At 43.3% G+C, this 15733-nt stretch overlaps 1 protein-coding gene across 1 annotated transcript; it reads right to left on the bottom strand.

Annotated features, from left to right (window-relative positions):
• On the bottom strand, positions 1-15454 carry XPNPEP3 (X-prolyl aminopeptidase 3). The gene is made up of 10 exons (XM_063154600.1): positions 15373-15454; positions 13781-13897; positions 10866-11273; positions 8936-9138; positions 8033-8095; positions 6584-6697; positions 4202-4287; positions 3526-3709; positions 1969-2089; positions 1-1157 (listed from the first exon to the last, which is right to left on the bottom strand). Exons 1-10 carry the CDS (start codon positions 15431-15433, stop codon positions 991-993), a joined length of 1524 nt encoding a protein of 507 aa, XP_063010670.1. The 5' UTR covers positions 15434-15454; the 3' UTR covers positions 1-990.
• Positions 15455-15733: the final 279 nt, after the last annotated feature.

Raw genomic sequence — 15733 nt, 5'->3', positions numbered from 1 at the left:
TTCAGCAAAGAAGAATTATTTTAATTCCAATTAATTCCACATAAAAGCCATGTTGAGACTTGACACTCGCCATAGGGCAGATTCTTCAAAACTCCACTGCTGAAGTCACTGGCACTTGCAGCACACAGCAAGCAGAGGCCAGGAAGGTGCTGTGATTGTCCCAGAACTGGACACCTCACATTTGGGAGACAACCAACAGCTCACCAGTGCAGTCCAGCATAATCAACATGGCCCTGCTTCGTAGGGTAGAGAGACTCAGAGCAGGAAAAAGGAATGGACCTTTGGGACAAAAGGAAGGGAATGTGGAAGGCAGCAAGAATAGGTATGTCTACCCTTCTGAGCCCTATTTGTACTTTTTGAAATTACCAAACACTCCAAAAAGCTGAAAGACAAGGTGTTTTTCCCTGCTGCAGGCCTATTTTGCATGTGCCTGAACAAGGCCTAAACACATCCTTATCTTTAAAATACTAAAAGAATTCTCCACTGGCTTCAGATACAACCACCTCTCCACCAAACCCACCTCCCTGATTACCAGACTCTCTCCTTACATGGTTCTACAAAATTCAAGCTGACACTTTTTCATCCAAAACCAGCATTTATAAAAGCCTCCTTTTAAAAATCTGACTGCTGTGAAACTGCTGCTAAGGGGGAAAAAAGGGGTCATTGGTCTCAGCTGTTGTACCTATGCATCTGGTGGCACTGACAAAATTCAACCCCCCAAAGGGCCCCAGAACACATGGATCCACACAGCAGCAGAGGGATGAATCCACATCAGCACAAATCAGAAGAAAACTGCACACAGAGAAGGTTACTTTGTTTTTTCATCCCTCAGTATCCAAGCCTTTTGCATTCCACTGCCCAGTCCCAATCTTGGAAACAGTCATCAACTGTCCATGCCTTCCATCATGTGGCAACTACAGCCAGCTAAGGGATCTGCATCCCTGTGGGGCTGTGTCCCCCAAGGAGGATGAAAGGGGCAGAGAAGGGACATCATGAGCTGCGGCCACAGATCTGCTCAAGGTGGTAGATGTCCTTGGGACAGTCAGCAGACAGGACAAGAGGTGCATCCTCTGTTATCACCACATCATCCTCAATGCGCACACCAATGCCACGAAACTTCTCCGGAGCACTCACATCATCCTCAGGGATATAAATGCCTGAAAGAAGAAAGGGAATTAAAACACACAACACTCTCCAGAACACCACCTTTCCCTTTCTGCACCACCAGGAGAGTGAGGTTCGACTTTCAGCAACATAACGTGTTTGATCCTGAGAATTTTTAATATGGCAAGTTACTCTCTTCCCTCTCACCAACTCACTGTTGGTGGGCAAAGAAAGGAAAGTGTCCCTCTGTGCCTAAAGATATCAGCACATTAATAAAAACTTCCATAGCTACACCTGGCCTTTTCACACTTCTTGCTCTCAGTGTTACATTCACAGTGATGATTTTAACAATGTTCTGAATAGAGAGAGAGAAGAGACAAGCATTAAATATAAGTTTCCAGCTGACAGCTCCAAATCTAGTGACAAGGAGAAAGAAAGATTCCTCACAGGATGCCTAATTTGCAAAGCTAAGTTGTGAATCCCTGTAAATTGCAGACTGCAATGCTTGAGACACTACCAGTGACTGGTAGAAATTCAGTGGCACGAACACAGCACAAGTGAATCGACCTTGATTTCTGCACTGCAATTCACCTGTGCTGCACAGCCTGAGCTCTACACTACTCTGCTTCCCGAGTTTACTCCCACTATGTGCTACTTTGGCTATGTTTGGGAAGGAAATAGGGTTTTCTAATACTGTAATGACTTTGGGAGGGGAATGACTTAAGGCTTTTCAATAATGCTATAGTTTCCAGCTTCACCAGAAAGGATGTGAACGCTTTGGTCTGCAGGATCAGCTAATTATTGAAATGCAATACTGTTACCCTCAGTGTTGCATGTTTGTGTCCACCACTGACTGCTTTTTACCTGGTTCAATGGTTATCACCATGCCTGGCTGGAACGGGATTGATCGGGATATATCTGGGGTGTCGTGAACATCCATACCCAAGTAATGGCCCACATGATGAGGGCAGTATTTTCGAACAGCCTAAGAGAAGACAGAACAAGTGTCACAGAGGCAGTTAAACACAGCCCAACTTGTTCCAATACAAAAGGGAAAAGAGACAGAATAGTTATGTACTTAACTAGCAGTCTTACTGCCACGCCTAGGCCACCAGGGCCTGCCTTCCATGTACTAGAACTGGATGGCCCTTAAAACCCACCAGGTACCTATTATGAGCACATTGCAGATTGCCTTTCCCCTGCACTGACAAGAGCAGCCCAAACCCATCACCATCTCAGCATGGTGTCAACCTTCAAATCGCTGGGCTTTGCTGCCTAACCCTTCCCACCCCTTAAACATCCAAGCCCTGCACAACTCCCATCAGCAGGCCTTCACAACTGGCTGCAGCAAGTGCAGCTGCTCCAGGCTGTGAAAGTGGTCTCCTATGCACAACAGAGCAAATGCTGTGCCGATTTCATTCAGTAGATACAGCATGATATTAATCCACCTCTACAAGGCACGGACACCGCCTCTCCCCTCCCACCATCCTGATCTCCCTCCCTCTAAAGCAGGAATCAGCGAGAACGCCTCCCTGCTCCACTCTCCTCATTCCCAGGGACCACAGCACTGGCTGTGCTTCCACCTGCCGGAAGGATCCGGCACGACACCCCCGTCCGCCGGGGCTGCCATGGCACCGGCACGGCGCACAACTAAATCCGGCAGGAACCTGTCGGGCTGCCAAAAGCCGTAGTGCCGTCACCTGGTTCCGCCATCTTTGCAGTACCGGCATCAGCACTCGTGCAGCTCCGCAGTGAGAGTGAGCGGGTAAACTTCTCTAACTGAAAACCCATCCTGTTTATCTGCAGGTTCAGCTCTAAGGCAGACCAGTTTCCCAGTCTTGTTCACCAGGTAGCTCTGTGAGTGCCAGTACTGACACAAAATGGTGCAGAAGGGGCAGCAGGTGGAATGACTGAGAATAGGCTGCACCTTTTGGTGACACTGCAGATTTATGTGATGTTAAACAGACCACAAAAATATGAATAACTGCCTGCAGTCAAGCCTGGACCCAGAATCTTGTGTTAGTGCCCATAGCTCCCTTGAGACTGTGCTCTAAAGCTGCTTCTGTGCTGGCAAGTAATGCAGAGCAATGGGAATGGATCTGCAGAGTGAAACAGCAAGAGCCAAGGAACAAATATTCACACTATGTGCATATAAGACTGGGGATTACTTCAGACCAAATTGTGCACCAAATGGTTGAATCACATCTTGGAGTTTAGCCCTGTCTCAGAGAAATTCATTCTTGCGCTGAGACCAGCCCACAACATGAACTAAAGCACATGCAGCAGCAAATAGAAGAGACATCCTGAAACCACATTCCCGACCCAAATTAGAGCCCTAAAACTACCCAAGGATAAAACAATCAGGATTAATAGGAGTAAACTAGAGTAAACAGGTAAACTAGAGTAAAAAAATTGAAGTACCTTGAAGAAATGGCTGTCAGTGATGCTGCTGTCCAGGACACCCAAGTCTTTCAGTTTCTGTCCAATAAGGCTCAGCATGAGGCTGTAGATATTTTCCAGACTCATGCCAGGAGAGCAGAGGCTCAAGCAGGACTTCTGGATATCCAGGACAGCTTGATACAGTTCTGCTTGGGGTTTGGTGAACCTGAAGGCCATTGAGTAAAGGAATGTCACACAACTAAATCTCTGTTTCCAAGAGAAAAGAGGTTTTGTCCCCAGAACCTATTCTGGGTACAGATTCAGTTCAAGGATGGAGCAGGGGAAAACCAGAAAGCAGAGCAACTGTCTCCTTGTATGAAAGGCTACATCAGCAAATTCACAACTGGCAGAGCTATGTACACATCAACTGAAACTCCTGTTCTCTTACACACAACTGGAGTCAGCCACAGCTGAACGTACAAAAGCCCTCTCTGCACGTTAAGCATGCTGTAATAGCTGAAAATAGCAATAATCACATATATTCATGCAGTAATTAATGAGGCAGTGGGGAATACAGCTGAATGATTACTTTATATAATTTGATTACTCTGAAGCAGCACAGAATGGGACATGGTAAAACTATGATTAAACACACATTCAATCCATCAATCATTTAAGAACTTATCAAAATTCTTCAAAAAAACTTACTGCAGCATACCTTCCATTGACAGGCCAGGTACGTGTGATGTCACTCACATAGCAGGAAAATTCACATCCACCATCTAGCAAGACCAGTTCACCATCCTGGAGAATAACAGGAAAGAATGCTCTGTGGGTCAGTCCAGCTATTAGTTGATTTTTCTGTCTGACAGCAGGAAAGGAGGTTATGCTGCTGCTTTCACAATGTAGCTGCAGAAAAGTGAATTCCTTTTGCAGAGTAATACCCCAGGTACTACTGTTTATAAATAGGCTATTCCAGTTGGATTGTTGCTCTGTAAGGTAGTCTCTGACTGTTATGCTTATTTACTGTCAGAACTTTTAAGATGAAGATTTTGGAGTAAGAAAAAGGCATTTGCCTTGAATTATTCTGCTCTCTGAGACAAGTGCTATTTACACCTGGATCACTTACTCCAGCAAGTTCTGCCCATGACTCCTTTCACTAGAAGTTCTCAGCTATAGTGACTGAGACACAGGGGACTTGCAACCAAAGCATATGTTTTCTGAGCTCCCCACAGGATCACCAACAGCTACAAATTTACCCTTGTCATAGGATACGAAGACCCAGCAAAATCACTTTGTATCACACAATCTAAGAGTGTATCACTGCTGTAAATGCATTGGTGAATAGTTTGTACAATCTTCCCTTTCTCTTCTAGGACTTCCTTGACTGTTTTAATGTCTTTCTGGATTGATCTGGTGATGAAGAAAAATTTTTGGAGATGTGAATATCCAATTCAATTCAGCAAAGCTGTTCCAGATCAATGACTACATATCTCCCAAAAAGTCACACAGAAGAAAGACAAAGGGTCAGGAACAAAACCACTGCCTTAAAGGGTCTAACAACAAATACAGCAGTAAGATGTTTTAAAAGTTTGGAGTAAATTCTCTACAGATTTACACAGGTAGAGATTCATTCCACAGATCCATGACTGTGCCAGCAGACATGATGTGGAACAACCAGACATAACTGCAGCATGTTAAGGAAAAGATTAAAGCAGCAAAATTTCACTGTTGGTGTTACTTCCAGTGCTAGCTGCTATCATTGTGTACAGTTAAGTGAAGTGACACAGACACAGCAGATAAACCAGCAGGGAGCAGACCTCACTGTCCCACTGAATAGGCGGGCCATTAACTATCCTTTTATATTGTACTTTTAATTTTTTTCAGAATAGCTGGTTGAATTCTTTAAGGCAAATCTGAAATTACAGCACCTGCCATCTTCCAAGCAATTAAACAAGCTAAGTAACAATTTACTGACTAAGGGAATTCAGCCTGTGGTTTGATTGTCCAGTAAATGCCTTATACTGTGCTTGTCCTCTTTCTTTAAGGCAGAGCCCTCTAAGTAAAAGCCTAAATGAAACATTCAGATATCTCCCAAATTAGACACTTTGTTAGCCTATTTGGAAACATGATCTGTAAGAAGCAGCACGCAAAGGAAGTATCAAGTTTATGGGTTTAATATTCTACCTAATAGTTTTGGAAAAAAACAAGAGACAGTCATCTAACTGAACAACTTTAACAGAAGCAACTGGAGTTACAGCAGCAGCCTGACCTTGGATGACAGAACAACAAAGGAAGCTTCTTCCTGCCAAAAGCAGTCTGTCATATCTTTTGTACATTTGTCTCGGCAGATCATTTCAAGGTCTGCTAGCATCCCAGCTTCAAGAAAAGACAAGGCTAGTGGGAAAGTTTCTTTCTGCATTAAGACAGAAGAAAAATATGCTCCTCTGAAAAGTAAATAGTGAGCACGGCAGTGAGGGAATACTGCCCCTGAAAATGCTTCTCTGAATTGAAAAGAACTATTGTGAGGATAGCTGGAGAGTTCAATTCAACAAGAATCTTCAAAATAAGACAAAACATGTTCCTCTTCCACCTATTGAACATTTAATGCTGATCTGTTCTCTACTTGTTCCCCTTGCCTGCTTTGCTGGGCTACATGGAACCAAAATGCTTTTCAGCTTCAGCAGAGCAGGAATGCACTTTGCCCTTATATTGCAAAGGAAGGCCAAGGAATGCAAGTGACAGCAGAAGATCCCCTTGGCCTTTGTCCTACCTGTGACAGTGGCTCCCCTATTTTGTGAGGCCCCCAGCATTGCAAGCTGCTGTGAGAGCAGACGTGCACTAAATTATCAGCAACCCTGTCTGCAAGTCCTTGCACTGTTCAGAAAATGCTGCAGCAAGAACTGACAGGGAAGAAAGACAAGCTGAATCTGTCATTGACCAAGGTAAAATTAAGCAAGGCAGGATTCCTTTCTCTCGCTCACTTAAAAAATATGTATTGAAGTGCTTTGATCTGTTCAGTCAAAACAAGCAGCAGCTAGGAAACTTAGATTTGTACCACAGCACTGCATTTCAAGTTACTGGACAGCACAAGGGTTACCTTAATGAGCTGATTATTCTTCACATAGTGCAAAGTGTTTGATCTGTTGCCACCAGCAACAACAGGGGGGTATGCCAAGATGTCAGCACCACGAGCCCGGCACTCGAATTCAAACTGGAGGAACAATACAGAGAAGAGGAAACCATTAGTGCTGATTCAGGTGATTAACTGCCCTAGAACCACAATAATTCTTGTCCTACAACTGTTTTCTTAATTTGAACAATACAAAGTGAAACTGGAAAGTGAGTTGACTAAATGAAAGCAGTCTTAAATATTTTTCAAGGACTCTGGAGAAAAAAAAACCAGAACCATCTACTTGTTCAAGAATTTTTCAAGTCTTTACCAGATCTCCAGGAAGCTTCTTCTGGTACAAGCCATTCAATACTGCCTCAAACATTCACTACATTGGCATATACCCAGGTGAGGATTTGTTCTTATATAAAATAATGCTCTTACTTGGCACAAAACTTCGTGAATTTTGAAAGATCCTATATGTCAGCATGACAACACTCATGGTTTGCTTCTGTCTTTTAAAATTGCAAAGTATATTTACAGCAGTATCTATTTTTCATTACTGTTAAACTAAGAAGGTTTGAAAGCATACACTACCTTGATGTCTGAGAGGATAGAAGAAAAAAGCCCCATAAGCCTCAAGATCTTTACCTTTCTTGAATCATGAAGCTGATGAAAGCATGGAAATTAATAAATTTACATCCATAAAGACCCTCAACATGTTAATAGCTTGTCTTTTCTAACCACATGGGACAGAACACTCCAGGATGCCTACATGGAGCAAAGGTTTTACGATCCTGGTCTGGACTGGAAAACTGACCTGTAAAATACATTTTAATTAAAGTAGTGTTTTCAACTCAGTACTGCCAGTGCCATGTCAGCACAGGCTCATCCATGTAGTAACAGAGGGTGAAATCCTGCTCATGTTTCTCGAACTGGCATCTCACTGCAATTCCTTACAAAGTTCCTTACCAAATGAGCAGGCCAATTAGTCCTTATTTTGTAACTGAGAGGCACCTAAACTGCTTCAAGATGGCTGTGGTAATCTGATGTAGTAAGGGGCTAGAGGCAAGAGAAGCAGGCTTTACAAACAGGTGTTACAACTACTTAAATTTTGTACAATGGACTTGTATTATAAAATAAGGTGAAAACTTTACTTCCAATTGTTTAGCAGGTTTTGCATTTCAATATAGTACAAAAAGACATCAATAGAAGGAAACTTAGACAAATGCTACACTCCTTAAATAAGGGTACAGGAAGTACAGCTGAAGAATTCCTCACATGGACACTTCTGTATGTCCAAGGAACCACAAGGGTTGGGTGGATAAATGTGCTACAGTGGGAGAAACGTGATAAAGAGACCTGACATTTCTGGTTTCCTGGAAGGATAACCAACATGCAGCTCTTCCATCTCACTTCCAGCTACAAACTACTCACCTTTGCATACAGAAAGGCTTCATCCACAGGGGTTTTACTGGCAAACATAGTCTCTGTGAAAGCCTATGAAGAACAAGGGACTTTCAGTTAGCAAAGGAGCCTGAACTGGTTTTTTTTCACCTGTTGTCTCTTGAGGAGGGCACAAAATCAGCTGGCCCAGAACCAGAGGGTTTCACCATTTTCTTTGGTGAAAATGCTGTCAAGACTAGAACCAGTTGAAATGTATTCCTCGCTGTGAAACTGTATTTAGGGGATGACTGACTCTAGTTTTTGTAAAAAAAGAAAATAAATTAGATGATTGAGGCTGATCCCATGCTTTGGCATTTTAGAAGTTGTCTCACCTGTGGATTCCCTCAGGTATAACGGGATTGCCTTATGCAGCTTTTCCTTCAGAGAAGGACAACCTGTACTTGCCTTTTCTACTTGGCTATTTATTTAATAACATTCATGAAACATTAACTGCATTTGAGGTATCTGTCAGATTTGTTTAAAAGTGGCCAATGAGTTCAAAAGGTACTTGAGGGTGAAGGGGGAATGCAGACACATTAATAGGAAACATCTTCATAAAAATTCTGTTTTCCTCAAAATAAAAATAATAGAATGGGAAAGAAAAATATTTTGGAAAGCAGAGAGGAAGCTGGGAACGCAGTGAAAAGATTAGCCTTTGCTTTTAAACAAAGTCTAACAGCTGCTGGCTTTTCTTCACTAGAGTTGTGCTAATTGAGAAAAGCTGGTAGACCAAGCAGTCTTCCAGTTTCCCCTTGTCCTGTGGAGGAAGCCAAGCCCAGCCAGTGGCTGAGACACAGCAGTTCAGCAACAGATTAGACCAAAGCTCTCCTTCCAGCTCATATAACCTCACCAAGGGAATGCACTGCTTCATTGGGGAACACACAGCCCCATTACCTCAGCTGTCACCCGGCCAGCTATCTTCATCCTCTCAATCTCCGCCGGGGATTTGATCAGCCGAAGGTTCTGCACGAGATGTCGAACGGCCTGGATGCGGTTTTTGCTCCGAGCTTTTACCTCAGCCAGGGGCTGCATGTAGTCAGAGTGCAGCTCTGCATGCACTGGTTTTCTCAAGTCATACCAAACCACGTTGGACTCACCTGGAAGGCAAAACAAAAGTTGACACTCAAATAAATGCAGACATATTCTCCACATAAGAAACTAACTCACTCCTCCTAAATGACATCTGTTGCTGCATTTGAGAAAAAGAATTTTCTCTGAATCTACACTGATTGACTATATAGACACTTTCAGTGTCACGGAATACCAGCAATCTCTTCTAAATTTGGAAGATTACCAATTCATAGCGTATAGACTGGACAACTCCCCACTTCTGGGCAAATAATGGGGCTTACAACCATCACTGAATATATGTATCTGGCTCAAATCCATTCAGAGTTCACCTGTCAAAGTTGCACTTGTGTAAGCCAAGCAGCCATCACATCACAGTGCACCTTCTGAATCCTTCTCCCTGTCCTGAATCCGTCTACCTGTCCACACTGACCATGGAAAGCAATTCACCTTTTTGCATGGAATCAAGATCATTACCAGCAACACCTCAAGACACTTGGGGAAACAACTGCTTATTTCAGCCATTCAAAGAAAATGAGCTTACTGAGAACAGACACACTCACAGTGGAAATTTATTCAGAACATCAGTTAAAATCAACATTCTCCTCATGGAACATTTTAAATGCAAAGGAGTATAAAAGCCATGGTGAGTCACTGTTGATGTCCACCATGACCCTCCTTCGTTGGTGAAAATAACCATGAGCAGTTGCTTACACAAAGTATCTAAGAAACTGGGCATTCATTAAAGAGTATTGCCCTTAGCTGATTTACTGCTTTTCATGGACCTCTCCCCAACAGAATTACAAACTTCTGACTCCATTTTAATTTTGATATTCCAAACTTCCATGAATGATCTATAACTTGAGAGGTGCCAAACCATGCCATGTGAATTCAGTGTTCCCATTTGTTTTTAAATTAAGAAAACCAGAAATGAATGATCATAGTCATCCTCTGTGCTTTCCCCAACTATACACATCTCATATCTTGCCTTGTTTTCTTTTTCAAGCTGAGTAGGTTTGTTCAGCCTGTATCTCACACACATTTCATGCTTTCTTTGATCATCCTTTGCCCTGTGGCTTACCTATTTTCAAGACATCATTTTTTGAACAAAATAACTGATTCCAATATGGTATTTAATACTCAAAATTTCTCTCCCTCTAGTTGTGTGACCCGTCCAAAGTCACACTTGCCCTTATTTTATTGTCATGAGCGTTCTTCAGCTTTATTTTATACTGCATTTAAGTTCTTCCTGGACGATAGGTATTGAGGCTAAGTGGTGACGGGAGATGCAAAAGAATATTTCTAAAGGACAGCAATGTTTGTATTTCATGGACAAGTAATCATCTAGCTAAATGTGAGTGGACTAACAAGCTCCCTGTGTGGATCGTTTTCCAAGTCTACTATGAATAAAAAGTGTTCAAGTTTCCTGTATGTCATCTGGTCCTGACTCTGTCAGCAAACAGATATGACTAAAACAGAAACATGGTCTTGCTTATCGTGTTCCTTAATATTTCAAAGATATGCAGACTGGCATTCACATGGATACACAAGAAAGTGAGAAATTTTCAAAACTACATATCCATTGGCGACCCTCAAAGAGCTAACACGAACTTCCAACTGCCTTTGCCACAGCCATACCCCTTGTCATTCCTCAAGTTCATTTTAGTTTCAAAGTGATGTCAGAGACCCCTTCCCAAACTTGAACCATTCAGACTTTGCAAACCATCCTCATCTCATTCCCTGTATTTTTTGTTACCTTTCAGCTTGGCCACCAAGTGCCTGAACTCCTCAATGGTGTAAGCTTCATCTACTCCTGTGAGAGCAATTGCCCCATCCGGGCCTGATCTGGGCCCATCCCACAGCTCTCGATTTGGATCCCTCCGGGGCACAAAAAGTATGGATTTGTGAGATGGCAGCGCTTTGCCAGGAATGCTCTGCAGCACCAGGATGCTGTCAGGCTCCTGAAACCCACAGAGGTACAGGAAATTAGTGTCCTGGTGGAAAATATAGGGGATGTCATTGCTCATGTAGTACGTGGGGTTGGACAGCAGAATCACTGTGTGGTCCAAACCGTCGCAGCCTTGGGCTTCCTTCTGGATCGACACCATCAGTTTGTGTCGGCGAAGAGCATATTCCACCTGTGACAATCCTGGGGTTACCTCTCCTGTGAATACAAAACAAATCAGATGCAGAAATTCAAGGCACTAAGGGTATTTTACTAGTCACATGCCTGATTCCTGCCTGCTCCCTGATGCCTTACACGTGCATGGCTTCTTTGTAACCCCTCACAAGCCTTTTCCCTTGCTCCTCTTCAGCTTCCATTCCTACAGCACATCCTCATTCAGGCTGCTTCTCCATCATGCAAAGGCAGACATTGGTTTTAACCAACTGGACGCTGTGTTACATATTTCTGTGCAAAGGTAGAAATCCCAAAACCTGGTAGATTTAAACAAACATCCACATGTTTGCAGAGAATGTGCAAAAAAAAAAAAGAGGAGGGGGCAAGGCAAACTGAACTTTGACTGCTAAAAACTGATGGGTTTTACAGCACGGACATTGAACAGAAGTTTGCCTCCTGAGATTGAGCATTCATTTCCTCAGATAAAGCTAGAATGTTTGTTCAAATACACACTAAGTCAACTCATAAAGTGACTATTTCTAAACCACAGGGGCCAGATTGGGTGTCAGAGATTCTGGGGGATCAGGCAGAAGCACAGAGGTTGCAGAGTCTAACCAGTCACGATTCCAGGTAGAAACAAACCACAGACGACTGCAGGCTGCCATCAGACTCCTGTTAAGGGAAGGGATCTTCTTCAGGGCATATGTAGCTTTTGTCAATATTTAACAATTCAGATTTTTCCAAAGTTAAATGCTATATTTCTAATAACACTAACTAAGCAAATGATCTCTCAGATGAAGGCACTGTTTCAACTGCTCCAGTCACAAAAGACATGAAGTACAGCAATCAAGATACTCACCAAAACAGGACTGAAGTTCAAAGGACAACCAGCAACAACTGAAGTATGTATTTTTAAAATTGTGAGACTCCCTATTTATGATCTAGATTAATATAAGAGCCTTAATTAGTATCTTTGGCTAGTACCCTATCTTAACGTAGGTTGAATTTTGATACTGTTTGTTAAATTTCCACTTTCATAATCTTTTCTTCCTCTTTCATGTATTACACAGTGGCAATTCTAGAACAAAAATTGACATTTGACTTGTATTGCAAGTAGATTCTTGCATGAGTGCAGTAGGAGGGGAAGTTCTATTTGCATTAATTTTTACACTTTTTCGATTATATGCTCAATACCTATTAGATGTAATAGTCTTTAAAAAGAACCAAATAAACCCAAACCCACCACACTTGTTTTACTCTGTGAATGTAGAAACGACAGAGAACACAGAAACTGTTTTAATGCAATCTGGCCTCACAATTCCACAATGTTATACTGCAAATTTCCTATGTTCCACTGCATTCCAGTCAGCTGTTAAACTGCCACAGTCCAGTGAATTTCAGAAGCTGCAATGGGGTGAAACATGGGGATCCCAGCTGCCTTCCAGCTGTGAGGCCTGGAAATTCTCTTTGCATCAAAGGCATTTGCTTTTTAAAACAATAATTGCAATAAAACAATGTCATATAATTTTAAGGAAACCACCTCTACTTTATTAAATGAAAAAATACTTTGGATAGCTAGAATTCACTCCCAGTGCTTTGGCTGCACTTTAAGGAGTCAGCCTTGTTTACTGTGAGCTGTCAATGAGTGCCCTAAGCAACCTGATCTAATACTGAAGTTAGCCCAGCCTTGAGCATAATTTAAAAACCTGTTAACTGTGTGAGGTTCCTTCTCACCTGAATTATTCTACAATTAAATACAAGGGTCTATATATATATATATATATATATAAATAAATAAATACATATATATATTTATACACACACACACAATATTCATCTGTTCTCTTTTTATAGCCACCTATGGAAGAACACAGAATGTTTTCCTAGATATATTCCTGAATATATTTATGCTGCAATTTTTTGTTTGTTGTTTTTTTTAGATTAAGTGTGGTGATCTTATGCCTACATGTTCATTTTCATGCATCTCAAAAAAATGTACAGCCCCAGCTTCTATCTCTACTGTCTAACTTCATAGTCACAAGCTTCTTTTTGTCCTTCTCCTCATATTGAATACTCCTGTAAACAGGGCACATTCTTTAGACAAGTGCTGTCCATTTATCAATGTCCCTCCCCATTCACCTTTGGTGAACTGCACTTTTGTTTTGTGACTCACAAGACATGGGATATGAACCATTCCGACACTTCAGCTTGCACAAAAAACTCCCTCTTAATAAAACCCATATTTATTTGCAGGACAATGAGTCCACAAAATGCCACAGCCACAAAAAGTCTGCAGCACCCGAGGAAACAACCCTGAGTACATCATGAGAAAAAAGAAAGAAGCTATCAAAGCCATCACATGTGAAGCCTATTTTTGGAACCAGTACCATCTCAGACAATGAAATTAGCTACTAAATATAATTACTGGCTAATGAAGGCAGTCATAAACACCTGAAGCCACAGACAACTCTATGACCCAGCAAATCTATATACTCAGAAAAACAGAGACAAGAAAATATCAATGATTGGCTCATGCAGGGCCCAAGGCTCACCTGGTTTGAGCAGATGTGGGTGTGTGAAGGGGCTGGGCTGCCCCAAGTACCGGTTTGGAATCTTCTTCTGCTGGGCAGGCTGGATGGAAAATCTTCGGAGAGCACATGACTTGCAAACTAGAGGAAAAGAAATGCACCATGTCAAGGTAAAAAAACAAACTAAAACTTTCCAGTTAGGAAACTGCAGAACTGTGGGCTAGTCATCAGACTCTTAGGAGCATTCCTTCACTTATACAACATAAATATACCTCCTTAACTTCTCCATTTGCTGTGCGTCACAAGTTTATGAAACAATGTGCATACAACTCAACTGACAATCAAATACTCATGGAACAGATAGAAATAAACAAATATATGATTAACCTGACAACCCAGCAACAAAACCCAGGAAGCTCTGTTGGTTTGCACATCCCAATTCATACAAATGGTGTTCCTGAGGCACTCAGCACTATCCCTCCCTTACTTCCCTCAAACACCACAGGGCTCCAAGCACGACATCTCTATATTGTCTCTTCTCAACTATGTCTTCAAAAATTTTCCCTCATCTGGAACAATTATACAGTTTTCAAGGCTTTTCCACTTCTGTATTTTACTAATAATGCTGCAAACAAGCCATCAAATAATACAGGTTTACACAGGAATGTGATTTTCTTCTCCTGTCTGGGGGATACCCGAGAGTCCCTGTTTGTGTATTGACCTTCCATGGCAGCAGCATTGGCCAAACTGAGCAATTATGAATCCCACTTCCAAACCACACACAGCCAAAGCAGGTGAGTTTTAAAAACAACTACAAGTATGCATTTGTGAGCTGGGAAGGGGAATGATAAGACAAAATCTAAAATTAAAAATTAATTGTCAGAAACTTTAGAATTCTTAATCACAGCCTTTTGCAGCTGAAGAAGCGCTTGTGCCTGAAAACAAATTATCCAGACCTGTAGGAAGGAGAGGGTAGCCAGAAGGTAATGATGTTTTGGAAAATGGTTGCTCTTTTTGCCTACTAGAAAACCAATTTGTGCTGCCATTCTTAGAACAAATACTTTTAGCCCTTCACCAGCATAAGCAAGGATAACACAAGAAAACATCTGCCTTTCAGGTAGCTGAGACTCCGAGGCTTACAGCAAAACACTCAGACCGTGGATGTGCTGTGGGAGCCAGTATCATTAGCCTCTCATTGAAGATCATTTACGCGTGACAACCAATAGTCATAACACGAAGCCTTCCCTGCGTGATGCTTGACTGGAGACCCGGGCGGTGAAATGTAACTGCAGGTTTTTGTGCAGCCTAGTTTAAATTGGTGTTTCTCCACATACACAGCAGACAAACAGGACAGCTCGCAGCCAGACGAACACAGCGGGCATTAAATAAAGCAACACCTTGAAGGCAGCGAGGAGCTTTCTACCGTTGCTTTATTATTCAAGTTACTGCCTGTTCTTCCCTAGGATTCAGCCCTGACCGGGGCTGCCACTGCGCCGCCGGCCAGAGCCGCTTTCCCGCGACCCGAGAAGCGCAAGCGGGGCTGTAAGCGGCGACAGCCGGGTGTCGCTACCGGAGCCGCGGGCGGTGCGGGGTGTGGGGGAGGAGGGGTGTCTGACCTGCGGCGCCGCGCCAGCCCCGGGCCGCCAGGATAAGGCCCCGCTGCGGGAGGCGCGACATGGCCGGGCCGCACGGCGCATGGCGGGGCCTCCCTGCGCCCTGGCGCCGCGCGCTGACACCATCCCGGCGCGCGGCCCGCCGCCAATGAGCGGCGCCCGCCGGCTCGGGAGCGCCCGGGGCCGCATGCCGCGCCCGCGAGGGGGAGCCCGCGGCAACGGCAACAGGGGAGCGGCGCCGCACGGGGCGGAGCGCAACTGCCCGGCCGCGGCTGCCGCTTCCAGAACGTTTCCCCCCCACGCCGCGGGGCAATGATCCCGTGGGCGGGGCGGGCTGGAAGGTTCCACGGCGCCACGCAACGTT

This window comes from Melospiza melodia, chromosome 4, assembly GCF_035770615.1.
Source record: "Melospiza melodia melodia isolate bMelMel2 chromosome 4, bMelMel2.pri, whole genome shotgun sequence".
In the NCBI taxonomy this organism is placed as follows: domain Eukaryota; kingdom Metazoa; phylum Chordata; class Aves; order Passeriformes; family Passerellidae; genus Melospiza; species Melospiza melodia.
This window is presented reverse-complemented; position numbering and strand designations above follow the sequence as displayed.

Bases quoted from the DNA above. Each gene is read 5' to 3' on its own strand.
- XPNPEP3 (XM_063154600.1), bottom strand. From the start codon at position 15,433: ATGTCGCGCCTCCCGCAGCGGGGCCTTATCCTGGCGGCCCGGGGCTGG. The intron at 11,274-13,780 runs GTGAGCCTTGGG...TTGTATTCACAG, and splicing joins CCCACATCTGCTCAAACCAG to GAGAGGTAACCCCAGGATTG. The intron at 6,698-8,032 runs GTGAGTAGTTTG...TTGTTCCTCCAG, and splicing joins AAGCCTTTCTGTATGCAAAG to TTTGAATTCGAGTGCCGGGC.